The sequence below is a fragment of the Phyllobates terribilis genome, unplaced genomic scaffold (genome assembly GCF_046119375.1).
Source record: "Phyllobates terribilis strain yellow unplaced genomic scaffold, ASM4611937v1 Scaffold_11__3_contigs__length_659146591, whole genome shotgun sequence".
Lineage (NCBI taxonomy): Eukaryota > Metazoa > Chordata > Amphibia > Anura > Dendrobatidae > Phyllobates > Phyllobates terribilis.
In genome coordinates, this window is record NW_027362771.1 from 158,703,127 (window position 1) to 158,726,372 (window position 23,246).

The 23,246-nt window shown below is 44.3% G+C and overlaps 1 protein-coding gene across 1 annotated transcript in view; it reads left to right on the top strand.

Annotated features, from left to right (window-relative positions):
* Positions 1-23,246, top strand: part of HELB (DNA helicase B) — a 96,483-nt gene that overhangs the window by 27,115 nt on the left and 46,122 nt on the right. The window contains 1 exon segment of the mRNA XM_073651744.1: positions 12,860-12,919. Coding sequence (XP_073507845.1) covers positions 12,860-12,919 — 60 coding nt within the window.

Below are 23,246 nucleotides of genomic sequence, written 5' to 3' on the forward strand. Positions count from 1 at the left end.
GTCAGATCAGTCAGTCAGTCCTGTCAGATCAGTCAGTCAGTCCTGTCAGTCAGTCAGTCCTGTCAGATCTGTCAGTCAGTCTGTCCTGTCAGATCTGTCAGTCAGTCTGTCCTGTCAGATCTGTCAGTCAGTCTGTCCTGTCAGATCTGTCAGTCAGTCTGTCCTGTCAGATCTGTCAGTCAGTCTGTCCTGTCAGATCTGTCAGTCAGTCTGTCCTGTCAGATCTGTTAGTCAGTCTGTCCTGTCAGATCTGTCAGTCAGTCTGTCCTGTCAGATCTGTCAGTCAGTCTGTCCTGTCAGATCTGTCAGTCAGTCTGTCCTGTCAGATCTGTCAGTCAGTCTGTCCTGTCAGATCTGTCAGTCAGTCTGTCCTGTCAGATCTGTCAGTCAGTCAGTCCTGTCAGATCTGTCAGTCAGTCAGTCCTGTCAGATCTGTCAGTCAGTCTGTCCTGTCAGATCTGTCAGTCAGTCTGTCCTGTCAGATCTGTCAGTCAGTCAGTCCTGTCAGATCTGTCAGTCAGTCAGTCCTGTCAGTCCTGTCAGATCAGTCAGATCAGTCAGTCCTGTCAGATCAGTCAGTCCTGTCAGATCAGTCAGTCCTGTCAGATCAGTCAGTCCTGTCAGATCAGTCAGTCCTGTCAGATCAGTCAGTCCTGTCAGATCAGTCAGTCCTGTCAGATCAGTCAGTCCTGTCAGATCAGTCAGTCCTGTCAGATCAGTCAGTCCTGTCAGATCAGTCAGTCCTGTCAGATCAGTCAGTCCTGTCAGATCAGTCAGTCCTGTCAGATCAGTCAGTCCTGTCAGATCAGTCCAGTCAGTCCTGTCAGATCAGTCCAGTCAGTCCTGTCAGATCAGTCCAGTCAGTCCTGTCAGATCAGTCCAGTCAGTCCTGTCAGATCAGTCCAGTCAGTCCTGTCAGATCAGTCCAGTCAGTCCTGTCAGATCAGTCCAGTCAGTCCTGTCAGATCAGTCCAGTCAGTCCTGTCAGATCAGTCCAGTCAGTCCTGTCAGATCAGTCCAGTCAGTCCTGTCAGATCAGTCCAGTCAGTCCTGTCAGATCAGTCCAGTCAGTCCTGTCAGATCAGTCCAGTCAGTCCTGTCAGATCAGTCCAGTCAGTCCTGTCAGATCAGTCCAGTCAGTCCTGTCAGATCAGTCCAGTCAGTCCTGTCAGATCAGTCCAGTCAGTCCTGTCAGATCAGTCCAGTCAGTCCTGTCAGATCAGTCCAGTCAGTCCTGTCAGATCAGTCCAGTCAGTCCTGTCAGATCAGTCCAGTCAGTCCTGTCAGATCAGTCCAGTCAGTCCTGTCAGATCAGTCCAGTCAGTCCTGTCAGATCAGTCCAGTCAGTCCTGTCAGATCAGTCCAGTCAGTCCTGTCAGATCAGTCCAGTCAGTCCTGTCAGATCAGTCCAGTCAGTCCTGTCAGATCAGTCCAGTCAGTCCTGTCAGATCAGTCCAGTCAGTCCTGTCAGATCAGTCCAGTCAGTCCTGTCAGATCAGTCCAGTCAGTCCTGTCAGATCAGTCCAGTCAGTCCTGTCAGATCAGTCCAGTCAGTCCTGTCAGATCAGTCCAGTCAGTCCTGTCAGATCAGTCCAGTCAGTCCTGTCAGTCTGGTCCGTTCAGTCCGGTCAAAAAAGATAAAAATAAAATGGCCCGTCAGACTTATACCGCAGAAGAGGTGTATGCCCTGCTATGTTCTGACACTGATGACAGCGCAATCTCAGATGGAGATATGGATTTTGAGGGCTTTAGTAGCGGCGACACTGAGAGCTCAGAAATGAGCAGTGATTCTGGTCCATCCTCAAGCCCAAGGACCAGTACAGCAATAGGGGTAAATAGCGCTACTGGAGAAACGTCTCCAAATCAGGGAACACTGTCCAGTACAAGCGCTGTCCCTGCTACTAGTGAATTGGCGCACGCCAGTGTACAAGGTGCGTTGCCACATGATCTAGCATTTCCCAGATGGGAGGCTTCGGATTCGGCTGCTCCATTCAGCCCTGATTTCAACGCCACTCCTGGTATAAATGTGGAGGTGGAAGATTTTGGACCAATTCATTTTTTTAATTTGTTTTTTACAGACAGCTTGCTAGAGCATATTGTCGTGCAAACAAATTTATATGCATCCCAATTCATAAGCCAGAATCCCCGATCTTACTATGCTAGGGCAAATTTATGGACACCAACTAATGTCCCGGAAATTAAAAATTTTTTAGGACTTACATTTGCCATGGGGCTTGTTAAAAAACCGAGCATTCGATCCTACTGGTCCAACCACCCTGTTCAAGCCACCCCTATGTTTTCAGTCGTTCTGCCTAGGACCCGTTATGAAATGCTCATGCGGTTTTGGCATTTTAACGACAATAGTCAATGCCTGCCCAGAAATGCCCCAGAACATGACAGGTTATATAAATTTAGACCCATCATTGAAAATTTGTCAGAAAAATTCTTAAGCCTCTACACCCCAACACAAAATATTTCTATAGACGAGTCCCTTGTAAAATTCAAAGGAGGACTGCACCTCAAGCAATTTATCCCATCTAAAAGGGCAAGGTTTGGAATAAAGATCTATAAAATCCGCTTTCCGCATATATGAGGGGAAAGATAGCCAGCTAAACCCACCAGGATGCCCTACTTATCTGGGGACATCTGGAAAAATTGTTTGGGAGCTGATAAGTCCATTTTTTCAAAAAGGCTACAATCTATATGTGGACAATTATTACACCTGCATACCCCTATTTTAAAAGTCTGGTTGAACACAACATCGGGGCTTGTGGGACCATCCGTAAAAACAGTCAGGGGTTTCCACAACCATTGGCCAACCAAAAGTTTCAAAAGGGGCAGTCAGGGGCAGTACGCAACGGAGAGCTGCTTGCCCTGAAATATAGGGATAAGAGGGATATTTTTGTCCTCAGCTCGATCCACACAGATGCCACAAGGGCCACTGTAGAACTAGGATCCACCACTCCGAAGCAAAAACCTGTGTCAGTCATTGACTACAACAAACACATGGGGGGTGTGGACCTTGCAGACCAGGTTCTACAGCCATACCAGGTATCAAGAAATTCCTATACCTGGTATAAAAAGTTGGTTATTTATTTGTTTCAGGTGGCCACATACAATTCTTTTGTGTTGTACAAAAAAGCAGGAAATTCAGATCCTTTTCTTGATTATCAAGAAAAGGTAATTGAAAATCTTGTCTTTCAAAGTGTTAGCCCCGCTCATCCATTAGAATCTGAGGATGTGAAAAGACTCACTGAGCGACATTTTATTGCACTTATTCCAGCAACGGAAACAAGAAGGAACCCCCATAAAAGATGTTGTGTATGTACTAAGAGAGGAATGAGGCGTGATACCCGCTACTATTGCCCACAATGCCCATCATTGCCAGCCTTATGCGTCACTGACTGCTTTAAAATCTTACACACAGAACCACGTTTTTAAACTGTAAAAATGTATCCCAATTTGTCATTCAAACATTTGGTTCATTTAGTGAATGACACATTCGAGTAGAGCTCACTTAATTTCCAGGGGGGGGGTTCTCCAGAATCTAAACCTTCCATTGCGTGCTTGTTTCTGGAAATCATCCATTGAGTTAAAATGGTCACTGAACCATAGATGAATTCCCAGAGGGGTGTCATTTCTAAAATGGGGTCACTTCAGGGGGGATTCTTTAGCTCTGGTACTCTGAAAAGTGCCAGAACAGCATAATCCCCCCTGAAGTGACCCCATTATGGAAATGACACCTCTGTGGGAATTCATCTATGGGTTTAGTGACCATTTACCTATCTACTTATTTTCCTACCACTAGATTAATTTATACAGAGGAGTAGATTGTAAAATTCGGTCACTTGTTGTGGGTTTCCTCTGTTTAGGCACCTCAGGGGCTCTCCAAATGCAACATGGCGTCCGCTATCCATTCCAGTCAAATTTCCATTCCAAAAGTCAAATGGCGCTCCTTACCTTCCAAGCCATGCCGTGCGCCCAAACAGTGGCTTTGCACCACATATGGGGTATCGGCGTGCTCAGGAGAAATTGCACAACACATTTTGGGGTCCATTTTTTCTGGCTGCCCTTGTGAAAATTAAAAATTTGAGGCTAAAGTAGCAGTTTTGTGTTAAAAATGTGTTTTTTTTATTTTCACACTTCAACATTATAAAATTCTGTGAAGCCCCTGGGGGTTCAAGGTGCTCACCACACATCTAGATAAGTTCCTTGAGGGGTCTAGTTTCCAAAATGGGGTCACTTGTTGGGGGTTTCCTCTGTTTAGGCACCTCAGGGGCTCTCCAAATGCAACATGGCGTCAGCTATCGATTCCAGTCAAATTTCCATTCCAAAAGTCAAATGGCGCTCCTTACCTTCCGAGCCATGCCGTGCGCCCAAACAGTGGCTTTGCACCACATATGGGGTATCAGCGTGCTCAGGAGAAATTGCACAACACATTTTGGGGTCCATTTTTTCTGGCTGCCCTTGTGAAAATTAAAAATTTGAGGTTAAAGTAGCAGTTTTGTGAAAAAAAGTTAAATGTTCATTGTTTTCTTCCACATTCCAAAAATTCCTGTGAAGCACCTGAAGGGTTAATAAGCTTCTTGAATGTGGTTTTGAGCACCTTGAGGGGTGCAGTTTTTAGAATGGTATTTGGGTATTTTCTGTCATAAAGGCCCCTCAAAGTCACTTCAAATAAGATGTGGTCCCTAAAAAAATGTTTTCGTAAATTTTGTTGTAAAAATGAGAAATCGCTGGTCAACTTTTAACCCTTATAGCTTCCTAACAAAAAAAAGTTTTGGTTCCAAAATTGTGCTGATGTGAAGTAGACATGTGGGAAATGTTATTTATTAACTATTTTGTGTGACATATCTCTCTGATTAAAGGGCATGAAAATTCAAAGTTTGAAAATTGCAAAATTTTCAAAATTTTCGCCAAATTTCCGATTTTTTCACAAATAAACACAAGTGATATCGAAGAAATTTTACCACTATCATGAAGTACAATATGTCACGAAAAAACAGTCTCAGAATCAGGGGGATCCGTTGAAGCGTTCCAGAGTAATTGCCTCATAAAGTGACAGTGGTCAGAATTGAAAAAATTGGCCCGGTCACGAAGGCAAAAACAGGCTCTGGTACGAAGTGGTTAAAAAACAGATCATAGAGCTTGTTGTAAAGGATAGTGTGCCCATTTCATTATTTTCACGACCAGCTTTTATGTGTCTGAATGGGGAAATGGCCCGCAAGCTTGGTGTTTCTCTGGAGAGAGAGAGAGTATTAGAAAATTAGTAATCGAAGAAGCTTTTAAACAAAAGGAAGAACTTAAAAAAACTCTCAAGGGACGCTTTCTGTTTCTTAAAATGGATGCCTGCACACGTCACAGAGTGAACTATTTTGCCATCAATGTCCGATTTGTTTGTGACAAAAATGAAATAGTTACCAAGACATTGGCAGTAAAAGACACCAAAGCTCATCACACCAGTGAGTTTCTCCAGGTCTTGGTGGAAAAGGTTCTGCAAGACTATGAACTTAAAAAAAGAGCAAGTTCTTTCTGTCGTAACTAACAATGCTTCAAATATAAGTACTATTAAGCTAATGAAAGAGTAATGATGGTGACCAGCAGCTAGAAGAACATTCTGGGTCCACAGACACAGAAATGTTTGAAATAGAGGAACACCGTATTGTAACTGAGGAGCAAACTGAAGTTGCTTCAGATGAACAGCAACATGATAGTTTAGATGATCTTGTTGAAACTGTGTCAATACGTTCTTTCATTCATCACATGTGCTGTGTTGTGCATACGCTACAGCTGGCTATAAGAGACAGTCTGCAAGAAGGACAAGCTGCTGCACTGATTGGCAAGGTGAGAAAATTGGCTACTGTTGCCAGAACCCCTAAAGTTGACTCCATTTTGAAGAGACGTGCTGGAAAAGGGGCAATTATTGATCAAGCCACACGATGGGGCAGTACTTACTTAATGATTCAGCGCTTGGTTGAACTGAAAACCTTTCTTGTAGACATGGCTAACCCTCAACTGACGCTAAATGAAAGTCAGTGGAATCAGGTGACCGAGCTGGAAAAATTGCCAGAGCACCCATTTACAGTGACTAAAAAATTACAAGCAGAGGACTTAACTCCAGGTATTTTCTTAAAGGAGTGGAAGAACCTGATGTTTCGCCTGTCCTAAAGAGGAGGGTTAATTGCAAGTGGCATTGCTACATCAATGAAACGAGGAGCTACTATTACAAAATAATCTTTTGGCAGCTGTTTATGTAGACCCAATGCATCGGATTCTTCTAGATGATCAACAGCTAACTAAAGGAAAAGAAGCTCTGTTTGAAATAGCAGTAAGGATGAAAGGGTTGCAGAACAGTCAGGAGGAACCAGAAGAATTTGGTCGTCCTGCCACATCTTCACCCTCATCAACTGATGAAGAATTTAATTTTGAAAAATATTTGGATCACAAGGACCGTGCAAAGCGTTCCCGCATAGAAGAAGAGTCATCCCCATCAAAGAACACAGCCAGTACATTTCAGCAGAATTTTTCATGTGCACTAAAAGAAATTGAGAAATTTGACCATTCATCAAAAATAACAGTGCAACAAGCGATTCCTCTGTATCCGGACATTGTCAGAGATGTTGCCCGAGTGGTTACTGCTTTGCCACCAACCCAAGTTAGTGTAGAGAGGTTGTTCTCTGCTCTCAAAATAATTAGATCAGATTTGAGGGCATCCATGAAGGAGGATCTGACAGAGGCAATACTTTTTCTGAGGACAAATTTATAGATTTCTTCTTATTAACTGCATAACAGTGTTTATTGCATATTTACTTACAAGAGTTTATAAAAGTTATTTGCTATATTCTAATTGTATTCTAATAAATATAGTTTTTGCTCTAAGTGGTCTGATTACTTATATGATGGTGAGAAACTGAATAAGCACGATGTTAATATTTTACAACAGTAAATTTATTGTTACGAATTGGCCATTTATGAAGGAGTCGGAGCCGGAACCTGATAAAATCCAGGAGTCGGAGTCGCAACTGTGGCTTACCGACTCCACAGCCCTGGGAGTTTGTATGTTCTCCCCGTGTTTGTGTGGGTTTCCTCCGGGTTCTCCGGTTTCCTCCCACACTCCAAAGACATACTGATAGGGAATCTAGATTGTGAGCCCCGATGGGGACAGAGACGATAATGTATGTAAAGTGCTACAGAATATGTTAGCGCTATATAAAAATAAAGATTATTATTATTATTATTATTATTATGACCGATTTTTTTTATTTATTTTTTTCCTGACAGAATCGGTCTGTGAAAAAAAAAATTACAGCATGCTGCAATTTCACTAGGAAATCAGAAAGCACTCATTCAAGTCGGTGGGTGCGTGGAAACATCGGACTGCACTTGGATGACATCTGAGTGCAGTCCGATTTACGCTGACTCGCACAATGGAGAAGATTGAGAAGATTGTTCTCCATCTTCTCCTGACAGTGTGCTACAATTCTCTCATCCAAGAGAATGAAATCACACTATACTGATACTTTGAGCAAACTTGGATCTGAGTTTGATCTGAGTGTCATTAGCATAATCGATCAAATTCTGTTGGATGAGGGAATCTATGGTCGTGTGGAATGTTGACCCACTCCGTCTGAAAAATTCTAAAAACTCACCATGGGAAGCAATGTTTCGTTAACGTTATCTCATTGCACAGTCCAGCATAGCCCAGAGCTCCATCTTCTATAAACAAGGTGGATGCTTTGTTCAGCAGCCCACCTGGCATGCAAAAAAGGCATTTGGTAGTTCCATGAGCCAGTCAGTCCACTGACATGAATTTTATAGTAACTAGTCTGGGCTATGCTTGATTTTGTTGGGCCAATGTGCACGAACACCTATTTCCCATGGAGAGCTTTTACAGTGTTTGCGGGCCGACTGGACTAACATTCCACAGGTCAAGATAGCAGAACTCATTGATTCCATGCCACATTGGGTTAAGGCTTTGAAGTAAGCAAGAGGTGGAACAACAACTTTTTAAAGGGACTTTTTCACAAGGTCACTGATTGGCTGCTTTCTGTGTACACTGTGCATAGGCACAAAGCTACCAATCCGTGTTGGGGGCGGGGTTATACTGAGATAATTAATATGGAGGACTAGTTGGCAGGTTAGTCCTCTAGTGATCATCTCCTGCTGATTTAAGAGTGATTTTATCAGAACTACACTAAGCAGCCCAGTAAGTGGCACATCCCTGGAATTAGGCTGTCTGTCTCTATATTATGCTTCTCTTGGATTAGGTGGAAAAAAACTTATTAATATGTATAGTTGGTATTTCTATGCAGTGGATATTGTAAAATAAAAGACAGTGTCCAAAAATCGGGATGTCTTTTTACTTTTGGTTTGTGCCTGTAGTATGTATTTATAGAATGTATTCGATTACTTAAAGGGAACCCGTCAGGGGCATAATGGTCACCCAACTAATATAGCAATGGATATGGTAGTGCTACACAGGATCTGTCATACCTTCATTGTTTTCAAATGGATTTCGCATCACTGAAAAAAATCAATTTTGAAACTCTACATAAATGAGGCTGTAAGTGCACCAAGGGTGGGCCGCTTCCTAGCAAGTGTGTCAATCCTCTGCTTTTCTCCCTGCTTAGGGCCACCCCATGTGATTGATGGCTGTTTAACTCCGTTACATCCGTGTTATTGTGGCGCCCAGCTGCGCTTGGTACCACAGATCCTAGAAGGATGCATTAATGGAATCCTCCACAAGAGGCCCCCATAAACATTCACGCATCTCCACCTTCCACCTCAGACCAGCAGAGGGAGCCCGTTAGGGATATAAATAGGTGGAAGGTGGAACTAGGCAGTAAGCAGTTCCTCTGGAGAGTTCAGCAAGTACAGATCTGAATACAGAGTTGAGCTCAGTTAGTCTGAAGTGCAAAGAATGTGAAAAGCTGTGTGTGCGGAGAAGCACGAGGGTTGCTGTGTAGGCAAGCTAGGCCTCCAGCGGTCCTGAAGCCCAGTCTAGACTCAGGAGCTCAAGTAAGTGAGCCCAAGGTGTGCCGACGCCTGTAAGAGCGGTGAAGAGCGGCAAGCTTTTAGTGTGAGTAGCCTAGTGAGGGCCCGAGCGTGGCCGAAGGCGAGTGGAAAGTGAGTAGCAGTGGGGGCAGAGGAGCTTACCCAGCTCACCCCGAAACATATACCGGACACCGGGTCCGAGCTTACCGGGATCTCTACGACCCAGTAAGACATAACTGGAATCCCTGGAGAACTACAGGTCCCAGGTTCACCAGAGAGCTGATACGTAACAGAGCCAGGAGACACACAGGCCCTGTAAGCTGGGAGCGTGCACTCCAAGAGAAGGCCCTACCACAACGTCAGCCGGTGCAGGACAGAGATAAAGTTAGGCCTAGCTTCAGGCAGGTCAGAAACTTACTACGCAGAGGCAAGAAACAGGAGGCCCTATATCTGCTACAGTGCTCCGGGCTGTGCCTGAACTACCACCAGTAAAAGGTACTGAAGTGACTACCGTGTCCGTCCCCGTTCTTGCTCTGACCCGGCTGGGTCTCGCCTGTCCTGCATCCCCCTCTCCGTACGCTGCCCTGAGGCCTAGCTCCACCTGTGGGGAGCTATACCATCGAGCTGCCTTATCACCGGCCTCAGTGGACTGCCGCAGCGCTGGTGATTCTCACCAGAAACCACAGGTGGCGTCACGAACTTCCATAAAATTAACCAACAATCCCCTTTTAAAAGCTGACCCCAGGGTACGGGCCCGGGAGCCGACCACCGCGACATCCCCAAGGCCAGGCAAAGGCCCGGGTTCCGAGTCGTCCCCACCCCCCTGGGCGAGTCATTATCAAAAATGTAGAACAGGCGTCACTCAAGGCAATGATGGGTTGCGCTTGCAAGGAATAATACATAGGATTGCTGGATTGTGCCTGCCCTTAGTGCATTTGCAGACAGATTTGCATTAAAGGGGTATTCCTATCTCCAAGATCCTATCCCAATATGTAGTAGGTGTAATATTAATAATGTTGGCAAATACCTCCAATTAGAAATGTAGTATAGTTCTTCAGATTCACTGTGTCACTTACCTCAAGTAGGGCATTGCAGTAGCTTCGTTATCCATGGTTACGACTAAGCAAAGACTAAGCTGTCTAACAAACTGTCACTATATTTGTGGTCGTAACCATGGATACCTAAGCTACTGCAATGCCCTACATGATGTAAGTGACACAGTGAATCTAAAGAACTATACTACATTTCTAATTGGAAATATTAATATTACACCTATTACATATTCGGATAGGATCTTGGAGACTGGCATACCCCTTTAAGCTTTAGCCCCTTAACAACCAGCACCATACATTTATGGCATTTGTTGTCAGAATGAAATGGAGAGGGCTGAGCCCATCCCATTCCCGGCAGATGATGGCTGTGTTATTCAACCATCAACTGCCTTTAATAGTCCCAAGTGGAACAGAGCTCCGAAAACTTTTAACATGTTAAATGCTGCTGTAATTCTCTTACAGCGGAATTTACAGTGCGCGACCCAGTGGCGTTCTGTTCTAACAGCTTATTGGTGCCCCTGTGATGCGATTTCGGGGTGCTGATGGAATGCCATGCTGGCCAGGGGTCTGCTGAAAATCCCCATGCCTGTTCTGATGGCACTCCTGTGAACATCCGCTTCTGACTAGTGTTCATAGTAGATGGTGATTTGTGCTTTATACAGCAATACCGTGGCATTGCTGTATGTAGTAAAAGTGATTGGTTGACCACAGGTTGAAGTCCCCTAAGGTAACTTTACAAATACAGTAAAAAGTGGCAAAAAAAAAGTTTTAACAAAATATTCAAATAAAAGAAACATAAGTTCAAATTATCTACCTTTTCCCCATTTAAAATAAAGATTTTAAAAAATACACACATACAGTGGCTTGCGAAAGTATTCACCCCCCTTGGCTTTTTACCTATTTTGTTAGATTACAACCGGTGTTTAATTATTTTTGTAATCCGATTTGTGTGTAATGGATCAGCACTAAATAGTCTAAGTTGAGGAAGTGAGAGAAATATAGGCATAAATTAAATTTATGGGATCAAATAACTAACAATTGGCATGTGCATATGTATTCACCTTTTTTGCTATGAATCCCCTAAAGATTTCTGGTTCAAGCAATTATCTTCATAAGTCACATGCTTAGTGAAAGGAAGTCCACCTGTGTGCAATCTAAGTGTCACATGGTCTGTCAGTGTATACACACTTTTTTTTTCTGAAAGACCACAGAGGCTGCAACACCATTAAGCAAGAGACACCACCAGCCAAACAACACCATGAAGACCAAGGAGATCTCCAAACAACTCAAGGACAAAGTTGTTGAGAAGTACAAGTCACGGTTAAGTTATAAAAAAACAAACAACAAAAAAAAAAAACCAATCTCTGATCTCAAGGAGCACCATCAAATCCATTATTATCAAATGGAAAGGACATGGTACCACAACAAACCTGCGAAGAGAGGACCGCCCACCAAACCTCTCAGCCCAGGCAAGAAGGGCATTAATCAGAGACAGCACAGAGGCCAAAGGTAACCCTGAAGGAACTGCAGAGTTCCCAAGCAGAGACTGGAGTATCTGTCCATAGGACCACAATAAGCTGTACACTCTATAGAGGTGGCCTTTATGGAAGAATGGGTAGAAAAAAGAACCTTTACTTACACACAAAAATTGTAAAGCTCGTTTTGAGTTTGTCAAAAGACATGTGGAAGACTCCCCAAATGTATGGAGGAAGGTGCTGTGGTCAGATGAGATCAAAATTTAACTTCTTGGCCACCAAGGTAAACGCTGTGTCTGGCGCCAAACCAACACAGCTCATCAAGAATTACCACCCCCACAGTGAAACATAGTGGTGGCAGCATCATGCTGTAGGGATGTTTTTCGGCAAAACAAAAAAATGGCAAGGGGGTTAAATACATTCACAAGCCACTGTAAGTGCTATCACTGCGCCCAAATATAAAATTAATAAATCGTTAAAGGCTCTAAAGAGAAAAAATAAGCAAAATGCCAGAATTGCGTTTTTTGTTTATTACAGTTCCTCGAAAAAATGCAATAAGTCATCAAAGCATTGTAACCACCCCAAAATAGTAAAATAGTATCCATAAGAATATTAGGTCACATTGCAAAAAGAAGCACTCACACCGCTCCATCAACTGCAAAATGAAAAGGTTATGGGTGATGCATGCAATTTTTTTTTCTTACAAATTTAAATTTTTTTTTCCCATAAATTAACTTAAAAAAAAAAACTACGCAAGATTGCTAGCAACTTAATTTTACTAATCTGACTAATCATATTTCCAGGTAATGTTTAATGCACAATGAACACCATAAAACAATCACCCCAAAAATATTGTTTTTTTCACAATTTCATCCTCACTCAATTTTTTTTTCCATTTTGCAGTACATTATATGGGAAATTGAATGGTATCATTCAAAGCTACAACTTGTTCCATAAAAAAAAACAAGCTCTTGTACGGCTATGGGAGTGGGAATATAAATAAATTATAGATATTGGAAGAAAGAGAGGAAAAACAAAAGCGCAAAGAAAAAAAATATCCTCCAATCCTTAGTTTATTTTTTCAGCAATACAAAGTAATTTTTTCTTCAGGATAGTATGATTAAAGAGGTCCTTTATTATCCTACCTGGTGCTATATTGGTTTTGTGTCTGATAACCTGAAAGGTTCCAATTAAGAAATTGCACACCTATTATATATTGTGTTTAATATATTGTAACATACAGGATAAAATATACACTGTTTAATGTAATATACACTATGTTTAATGTAAGTCTTATAATCGGTGGGTAAAGTCACTATTTTTATTTATTTTGTTTAGGAAAGATTGCCTGTTGATCAATGATTTGTGCTGCTTGCGATACTCTAACCATACCATCAAGTAAGTTGCTCTTCCATATAATGTTCATGGCACAGTGCAAAAATCCTAGGTCATGGAGAAAGCACCAGGAGATACTAGTAAGTGCTGCACTTATTATACACTCGACTGTACAGGAACCAGAAGTGTCATGGAAAGGAATGTGAATTAACGCATAGACTTAATGGTACTAGATCAACTTGTTCCTACATCGAAGCCTTTATCAGGTTCCATAAAACCATTGAATCAAAATACACAATTTACTTTTTCCTACCAAAAATCACATCCTATAATACACTCATAACCAATGACCATAAAACCTCATCCATAACGCATCAATAAAACCATTCATTTTATGCAATATGTTCATATAAATATATATTTAATAATATCTTGTATCGCCACAAAACCATCATTGTCTCACTACACCTTAAGGCTCTAATGTGATGATATCTCTACGGTAAAATAAGTGTGTCAAAAACCATAGTCAACAGAACGACTAGTGTCTGAGGGCTGCTTGAATGCTTCCAGGTCCTAGTGCTCATTTCCATCCTGCTGTCTATGTTCTAGATGTACCGTATTTTTCGGACCACAAGACTCACTTTTTTCCCCCAAATTTGGGAGGAAAATGGGGGGCGCGTCTTATGGTCCGAACGAAGCTTACCGGATAGTTGCTGTGGTGGTGGAGCGGGATCGCAGGGCCCTCCGTTATCTCCTCAGGAACCTGGTGGTGGCGGCCGCTGAAGAGGTGAGGTGCTGCGGGGCCGATGTCTGGCTGGCTGGCGGAGGTGAGGCAGAGCGGCGTTCGCCGCTTTTCGGTGGCCACGTCCATCTTCCTGAAGCTGTGATCTACAGGAAAATGGCCGCTCGAGCAAGCTCATGTGCAGACTGGGAGCTCGGGTGGCCATTTTCATGTAGATCACGGCTTCAAGAAGATGTCCGCGGCCACCGGAAAGCAGCCAGACACCAGCCCCGCAGCATCTCGCCTCTTCTGCTGCTGCCGCCGGGTTCCTGAGGGAACGGAGGGCCCTGCGCTCCCGCTCCACCACCACCGCAACTTCCCGCTGCTGGAGCATCGCCTTCTCGCACCCAGGGTCCGCCGGCTTCCTCCACTTCCGCCGGCTTCCTGAAGGACTCTGCCTCCTGTAACCCCTGCTCCACCGCCCCCAGGTAAGATACCGTACTTATTCAGACTAGAAGACTTATGGTCTGGTGCGTCTTATAGTCCGAAAAATATAATATTTTCTTTACGACTCGTTTAAAGTTGCCCTTTTGTGCTTTGAATACTGTATAATTTCTTCTATTATTTATATCCTTATTCTTTTCATTTTTCCTCACTCATACTTTTACTCTTAATGACACCATTTTAAATAATTATATATAAACAGATATGCATACACACACGTGTGTATGTGTAATATACTGTATGTATTTGTGTATGTGTGTGTTTATACGGTTAGGTCCAGAAATATTTGGACAGTCGTCGTGATTTGGGCTCTGTATGCCACTATTTTTTATTTAAAATAAAACAAGTGAGATGCGATTGAAGTGTAGACAATCAGGTTTAATTAAAGGGGGTTGAATAAAAATATCCTGTGAAATGTTTAGGAATTGCAACCATTTTTCTACAAGGCTTCCTCGCTTTAGGGGCTCAAAAGTAATTTGACAAATTAACTTTAACAAAAAAATAGAAAAGTTGTATATCGGGTCACCAACTGTTGAAAAATTCCTTGACTCAGGAGCGGTGCACGAAGGCTCTAGGCCGACTTCTGGGTGTAGATATAGCAGCAAAATGGAATAAACCAGCATCCACGGGAAATGAGGCAAGTATATTAAAGGATTATTTTATTAGCAACCTAGTTAAAAAAAGAGAGAAAAATTTAAAATCAAAACATACAGAAATAATAAAAGTACACAGGTCAAAGCCATGGACGTTTCCTCCTTTGTGAAGCTTTTCCAGTCCTTTACTGCAGCTGACCTCAGTTGTTGCTTGTTTATTGGTATATCTGTCTTAAGTTTTGTCTTATGCATGTGAAATGCATGCTTGCTGAGGTTGAGATCTGGTGACTGACTGGGCCATTGCAGAATATTCCACTTCTTTGCCTTAAAAAAACAAAACAAAAAAAACCAAACGCCTGAGTTGCAGTATGTTTTGGGTCATTTTCCATCTGTACTATGAAGCACTAGCCAATCAAGCTTGCTGTACTGTTGAATCTGAGCAGAAAGTATAGCCTCCACCATGTTTTACAGAGGATGTGGTGTGCTTTGGATCCTGACCTGTTCCAAGCCTTCTCCATACTTTCTTCTTCCCATCATTCTGGTACAGGTTGATCTTAGTTTCATCTGTCCAGAGAAAGCTTTTCCAGAACTGGGCTGGCTTCTTTAGATGTTTTTTGGCCAAGTTTAATCTGGCCTTTCTATTGTTAAGGCTGATTAATGGTTTTCTCCTTGTGATGAACCCTCTGTATTTGCTCTCATGAAGTCTTCTCTTTATGGTAGACTTGGATACTAAAACAACTATAGTGGCTTGCAAAAGTTTTCTCCTCTCTTGGCATTTTCCGTGTTTTTGTACCTCACAACCTGAATTTCACTGTTATGTTTTTGAGAGTTTGCATTAGTTCATGTAAAGAACGTGTCTAGAGCTGAGAACATTTGGTTTTCTTTTTATTGTGACAAAATAACTGAAAACTTCAGTGTTCATAACTATTCACCTCCCTAAAGTCAGTGCTATGTAGAGCCTCCTTTTGTGGCAATTTTAGCTGCAAGTCACTTTGGATAAGTCTCTATGAGCTTTCCACATCTTGCCACAGTGATTTTTTTTTCCCATTCCTCAAGCTCCAGCTCCTTCAAGTTAGTTGGTTTCCTCTGGTGAACAACAATCTTCAATTCTGACCACAGATTCTCATTTGGATTAAGGTCTGGGCTTTGACTAGGCCACTCCAAAACATGTACACATTTCTTCTTAACCCACTCGAGTGTTTCTTTAGCACAGGGATGTCAAACTCAAATACATAGAGGGCCGAAATTAAGAGCTTGGACAAAGTTGGCGGTCAACCTTGATATTTATTAAAAAATGTCTACAATTGAAGTTTTTCCTTATCAAATATGAACCTTTTCATATGGAAACAAACTTTAACCCCTATACAACCCAAGGTGGTTTGCACATTAATTGACCAGGCCAATTTTTGCAATTCTGACCACTGTCACTTTATGAGGTAATTACTCTGGAACGCTTCAACGGATCCCCCTGATTCTGAGATTGTTTTTTCGTGACATATTGTACTTCATGATTGTGGTAAAATTTCTTCGATATCACTTGCGTTTATTTGTGAAAAAAAACGGAAATTTGGCGAAAATTTTTAAAATTTTGCAATTTTCAAAATTTGAATTTTCATGCCCTTAAATCAGAGAGATATGTCACACAAAAGAATTAATAAATAACATTTCCCACATGTCTACTTTACATCAGCACAATTTTGGAACCAAAATTTTTGTTATTAGGGAGCTATAAGGGTTAAAAGTTAACCAGCGATTTCTCATTTTTACAACAAAATTTACAAAACCATTTTTTTTAGGGACCACATCACATTTGAAGTTACTTTGAGGGGTCTATATGACAGAAAATACTCAAAAGTGACACCATTCTAAAAACTGCACCCCTCAAGGTGCTCAAAACCACATTCAAGAACTTTATTAACCCTTCAGGTGCTTCACACCAATTAATTGAACGTGAAAGGAAAAAATGAACATTTTACTTTTTTTCACTAACATTTTATTTTAGACCCCAATTTTTTTATTTTCACAAGGGTACCAGGAGAAATTGGACCCCAAAAGTTGTGCAATTTCTAATGAGTACGCCGATATCTCATATGTGGGGGAAGGAGCGCCAATTGACGTTTTCCATGTAAAACTCGCTGGAATTGACAGCGGACCCCATGTTGCGTTTGGAGAGCCCCTGATGTGCCTAAACAATGGAAACCCCCCACAAGTGAACCCATTTTGGAAACTAGACCCCTTAAGGAACTTATTTAGATGTGTGGTGAGCACTTTGAACCCCCAAGTGTTTTGCTAAAGTTTATGACGTAGAGCCAAAATCATTTTTTTTTTCCACAAAAACGATCTTTTAGCCGCAATATTTTTATTTTCACAAGGGCACTAGGAGAAATTGGACACCAAAAGTTGTTCTCCGATTTCTCCTGAGTACGCTGATACCTCATATGTGGGGGAAAGCCATTGTTTGAGCGCACAGCAGGGCTCGGAAGGGAAGGAGCGCCAATTGACGTTTTCAATGTAAAACTCGCTGGAATTGACAGTGGACCCCATATTGCGTTTGGAGAGCCCATGATGTGCAAAGGTTTATGACTTAGAGCCGTGAAAATAACAAACATTTTTTTCCCACAAAAACGATCTTTTAGCCGCAATATTTTTATTTTCACGAGGGTACTAGGAGAAATTGGACACCAAAAGTTGTTGTGCAATTTCTCCTGAGTGCGCAGATACCCCATGTGTTGGAGAAAACTACTGTTTGGGCGCATGTCAGGGCTCGGAAGGGAAGGAGTGACGCTTTTGAATGCAGACTTTGATGGAATGGTCTGCGGGCGTCATGTCACGTTCTCAGAGCCCCTGATGTGCCTAAACAGTGGAAATGCCCAACAATTGCCCCCTTTTTGGAAGTGGTAGCTGATTTTTGAATCCTATAATGTAGTGTCATACGTCAGTTGTGTAGGACAACCTGACGAACACTACACAACTGACGTATGACAACCTGACAAACACTATGTCAGCTGTGTAGTGTTTGTCAGGTTGTCATACGTCAGTTGTGGTACCTTTTGAAGCAGTCTTTCATACACAGGCCAGGTTTGTCAGGGCAGGTGTCACATTGCTAAATGGTGTCCTTGCGTATTCCCCTTTTATAACACACTCGGCACCTCTTTTGTGACTTTCCTTTTTTTCCGCTGTGAGGCATCTCCCCTTTGAAATGCTGGCCTGGTACAATTCGAGGTCCTTCAGTTCTGAAAGTACTGGGTCCTGCTCCGTCACCGCTGCCAAATATCAGGGCCTTGATAACTGTCTCCTGGAAGTGAAAATACGACGTAGAAGTCTGGCCTGCACATTGTGACAGAAGGAAAGCGTTTTGCATTGCCATCTGTACAATGTGCACGGCCAGCTTCTTATACCACACCTTGGCCTTTCTCCAAGCACTGTACGGCTGGAGGACTTGATCAGAGAGATCAACTCCCCCATGTACTTGTTGTACCCCACTACACAGTCTGGTTTGGCGACCTGTGTAGTGGAACCTCGTACAGTGCTGAGGGTGCTTCCATCACCATGTATGGTGGTCAAGAAAAGGACATCCCTTTTGTCCTTGTACTTGACCATCAACAGGTGGTCACTACATTGGGCTCTGCTCTCACCCCTTCTGAGCATCTTAGCATCTTTGGGAGGCCTCTCTGATTTTTGCGAACAGTACCGCAGGCTGCGGTACGTCGCGCAGAGAGGGACTTGAAGAGCGGGATACTTGTATAAAAGTTATCCACGTAGAGGCGTAGAGGTGATAACCTTTATCCAGCAGTGGGTGCACCAAGTCCCACACAATTTTCCCACTTACTCCCAGAACAGGGGGGCATTCAGGGGGTTCAATCCGGAAGTCCTTCCCTTCATAAACTCTAAACTTGTGAGTGTACCCTGAGGTACTCTAACAAAGTTTATACAGCTTGATCCCGTACCTTGCCCTCTTACTGGGCAGGTACTGCTGAAATCCAAGCTGCCCCTTAAAAGCAATTAAGGACTCATCCACGCAGATGTCCCTTTGGGGCACGTACACTTCAGCAAACTTGTTGTTGAAGTGTTTGATGACCGGCCGAACTTTGAAAAGACGATCAAAGTTCGGGTCATCACGTGCAGGACACCTTGCATTATCTTGGTAACTTGTGGATGGCCTGAAAGTGTCTCTGGATCATGACCATTCGGAACACTGGAGTGTTATACAAAACGTCAACACTCCAGTATTGCCGAAGCTCTGGCTTCTTCAGGATCCCCATAAGAAGGACCAGGCCCCAAAACTTCATAATTTCTACTGCGTCTACAGGAGACCAGTTAGCAAATGATGAAGAGGGGTTTTGTTCCAAAAATTGATGAGCATATAAATTAGTTTGGCCCACCAGGAGGTTTACAAAATCCTCAGAGAAAAAGACTTTGAAAAAGTCTAGTTCTGTGAGGCCGGTGTGTCAAACTTCATTCCTGATTCCGCCACGGAATCAGGAATCAGTGGCTCATAATTTTCAGGGGGCGAGGTCCATATGGGATCAGTAGTGGGGAGCGCTGAATCATCTTCTCTCCTGCAGCGACTGCGGGGCGGTCCAGCAGCACCTGAGGAAGAAGAGGAGGAGGAAGACTACGAGGAGTCGGAAAAACACAGAAATGTGGGATCCTCGCTGTCAGTGTCGGAGGCAAGAAAAGCGTATGCCTCCTCCGCTGAATAGCGAGTTTGGGATGAGCGGGAAATTTTTTGTTATGTATGTGGTGCGTGTGTGTCAAAACTTTATTTAAAGTGTGTGTGTGTGTCAGTACTTTATTTAGAGTGTGTGGAAAAAGGAAATACTGTATGTGGTGCAAACAGCGCGAGCCCGGCGCTGGTGACCGGGAGCCCGTAGAGCGAGCCCGGCGCTGGTGACCGAGAGCCCGGCGCTGGAGACCGCTGCAGAACGCAGAAAAAAATATGGTGGGAAGGGGGGGGGGATTGGGGTGGATGAGGGGAGAACAGACTTAGCAAAGTCTTCTCTGCAGGATCAGCAGCAGGATCTGGAGGAGGAACCACAGCAGGTCAGGAGCAGGATACCCAGGACGCTGGAGCAGAAGATCCAGGAGCAGCAGCGACTGGAGCAGGTGAGTAGATGGTCTTATGGTGTCACAGAATATTCTGTGGCACTACAAGGCCCAGCACAGACACATCAGATGTGACCGCTCTGTAGAAATCCTCACCAAGTGTGAGGGTCTGCAGGGCAGTCACAGGGGGGTGATAGGGTGGTGACAGGTGGAGGTGACCACCCAGTCACCTCCCGGTCAGGTAATCTGATTGGAGCAATCGATGTCATCAATCAGAGTACCTGAATACAGGTGACCGGGCGGTCACAGGGAGGTGTCACCTCTCTGTGAAGCCCTGTGGTGCATGCTGTGCCCCAGCCATCTGATTGGTGCAATCAATGTCACCAATCAGACATGGCTGGGGCAGAGCACGCACCACAGGGGGTGACAGGGAGGTGACACCTCCCTGGGACCGCTCGGTCACCTGTATTCAGTTACTCTGATTGGAGCGATCGATGTCATCATCGATCGCTCCAATCACAGCAGTCTGGGGACTTGGATCACATTACAGGGGGTCATGGGGCGGTGACAGGCAGGTCACAAGCTGGTCACCACCCCATGACTGCCCTGTCACCGCGCGGTCGCACTACGATCGGTGCGATCGATGTGATCGGCGATTGCACCGATCTTAGCGCTTTGGGTCCAGGGCTGGGGTGTCCTAGCAACAGCCTAGGATTGGTGCTCTTAGGAGCACCGATGCTAGGCTGCAGATCACTGTTTCCGGCAATCACATTGCCGGAAACAGTGAGAAATGCTGTGATTGGCTGTTCAGATTTGAACAGCCAATCACAGCGATTGATGGTGCAGGTGGGCGGCGACACCCTCCGGGATGACGGCACCATCTACCCAGAGGTAAGATGGCGCCGGAAATTTAATACGATCACCGCGACGTACTAATACTTGTCAGGCTCTTAAGTCCCAGGGCACAGACGCGTATTAATACGTCATTGGCTGTAAAGGGGTTAAAGGAGTTGTCCCACAAACAAAGTACATTTGAATTAATAGATCTTAGCATACTGAAATAATGTTGTGTAAGAGTAGAAAAAAGCATATGACCCAGTAGCCTAATTTAAATAAGTAATAACAAAGATTGTTATAAAGTATGATGGCAACAAAAGTTCCCCCCAAACACCGTAAGATACCTCACAGTGAATTTCCCTACACTACCCTCCACATGCACGGTATGATGACCCCATCACAGTATTATTCTCCTACTGCCCACACAGCCCTGTACATGGTATAATGGACCCCACATAGTCCTCCATACAGTATAATGGCCCCACATAGTCCTCCATACAGTATAATGGCCCCGCCTGGCTTCGAGGGCTAAATATACCCTGGGGTCCAGATTTGGCCTGCAGGCCAGAGTTTGACGTGTGCTTTAGCAGTATGCTTTGGCCATTGTCTTGTTGGAAGGTGAACCTCCGTCCCAATCTCAAATCCTTGACAGACTGAAACAGGTTTTGCTCAAGAATATCTCTTTCGCACCATCCATCTTCCCCTCGACTCGGACCATTTTCCCTGTCCCTGCTGCTGAAAAACATCCCCACAGCATGAAGCTGCCACCACTATGTTTCACTATGGGGATGGTGTTCTTGGGGTGATGAGCTGTGTTGGTTTGGCGACATACATGGCTTTCACCTTGGTGGCCATACAGTTAAATTTTGGTCTCATCTGACCACAGCATCTTCCTCCATACATTTGGGGAGTCTCTCACATGTCTTGGCAAACTCAAAACGAGCCTTACAATTTTTGTTTTTAAGTAAAGGCTGTTTTAATGCCCTCTCTTGCATAAAGGCCACCTTTATAAAGAGTATGGCTTATTGTGGTCTTATTGACAGATACCAACACCAGACCTGCCCCTCACCAACACCGGAGTTGCTGCAACCCCCCCACCTACTGTCTACTTCCCCACCATCCTGTAGAATGTAAGCCCACAAGGGCAGGGCCCTCTTCCTTTAGTACCAGTCTATCATTGTTTATTTGTTACTGTAAGTGATATCTGTATTTTGTACGTAACCCCTTCTCATGTACAACACCATGGACTCAATGGCGCTATATAATTAAATAAATTAATAATAATACTCCAGTCTCTGCTTGGGAACTCTGCAGCTCCTTCAGTTGTTTCTGTGCTGCCTCTCTGATTAATGCCCTCCTTTCCTGTGCTGAGAGTTTTGGTGGGCGGCCCTTTCTGTTCTTCCCATTTTTTGCCATGTTATTTCCATTTGATGATCATTGATTTGATGGTGCTCCAAGGGATCATCAGAGATTTGGGATATTTTTTATAACCCAACCCTGACTTGCACTACTCAATAACTTTGTCCCTGACTTGTTTGGAGATCTCCTTGGTCTTCATGGTGTTTGGTTAGCGGTGCCTCTTGCTTAATGGTGTTGCAGCCTCTGTGACCTTTCAGAAAAGATGTGTATATACTGACAGACTATGTGACACTTAGATTGCACACAGGGGGGCTTCCTTTCCCTTAGCTGGTGGAAGGTAGTTGCTTGTGACGCGCCCCCTGGGCCATGTTCAAGAGACACCCGGAGCCAGATCTGGATAGGGGTAGTAGTCCTTGTGGCGGTGACCCGGTCCGTGCCCAGGGTGGTCAAACTAAGTGTGTGGCAGTCTTTTGTAGATGTTGTTTAAGTGTCGACTACGCCACCCGTTGATTGCGGCTAGGAGGCCGCCGCTGCAGAGCAGACCGCTGAGGCCGGTGGTAGGATTGTGCAGCAAGGATGGTATAACCCCCAACGGGAGGGGTATGGCCTCAGGGCAGCAGATGTGGAAGTTGGTGGTTGTGATGGTGCAGCAAGGAAGCTCAGAGACAGGTGATGCAGTTTCAGGGTTTTTACTCACAGGTATTGCTCCGGTCACTCCGGCCTTGAGTGACCACCCGAACCGTGCTGCGTCCACCAGGTGTGGGACTCTGCCAACTCCCAGGCAATCCAGAGCGTGGTCCTGAGCTCCCTTCTCTCTCTCTCTCTCTCTCTCTCTCTCTGCTGGCCGTTCCCACCAGGGATCCACCTTTGTCCGGCTCCCTCGGGCCTCTTAGTGGTAAAACCTTCTCTGGCTTTCCTGACCCTATTCGTGGTGTGCCTTCCTGGTGGATGTGGTGAGGGTCGTGGCAAAACTTAACCACGACCTCCGGTTCCTGGCTAAGGATCATTAGCCTCTGCCAGTTAGGGTTCCGGTACCCGTTTCTGCCAACCCTTCACCCTTTTGGTTTACTTCTGGGATCTTAGGGTTCCCTCTTGTCTTGTGTCTCTGGGCCTTTCTTCCTCCTTCTCTCCACTACAGGCCTGGCCCTGGAGCTGGGCCCAGCCGGAGCCACAGCTCCCTGTCAGCCCTCCTGGCTGAGCTCCTCTGCTCTGCTCCTCCTCAGTCTGACTGACCCTGTCCTAAGATGGTGCCCACCATATATACTCCCTCTATGTGTGAGCCCAGGTGACTAGCACCCAATGGGCTCCTACCTCTATGCCCAGAGTCCCT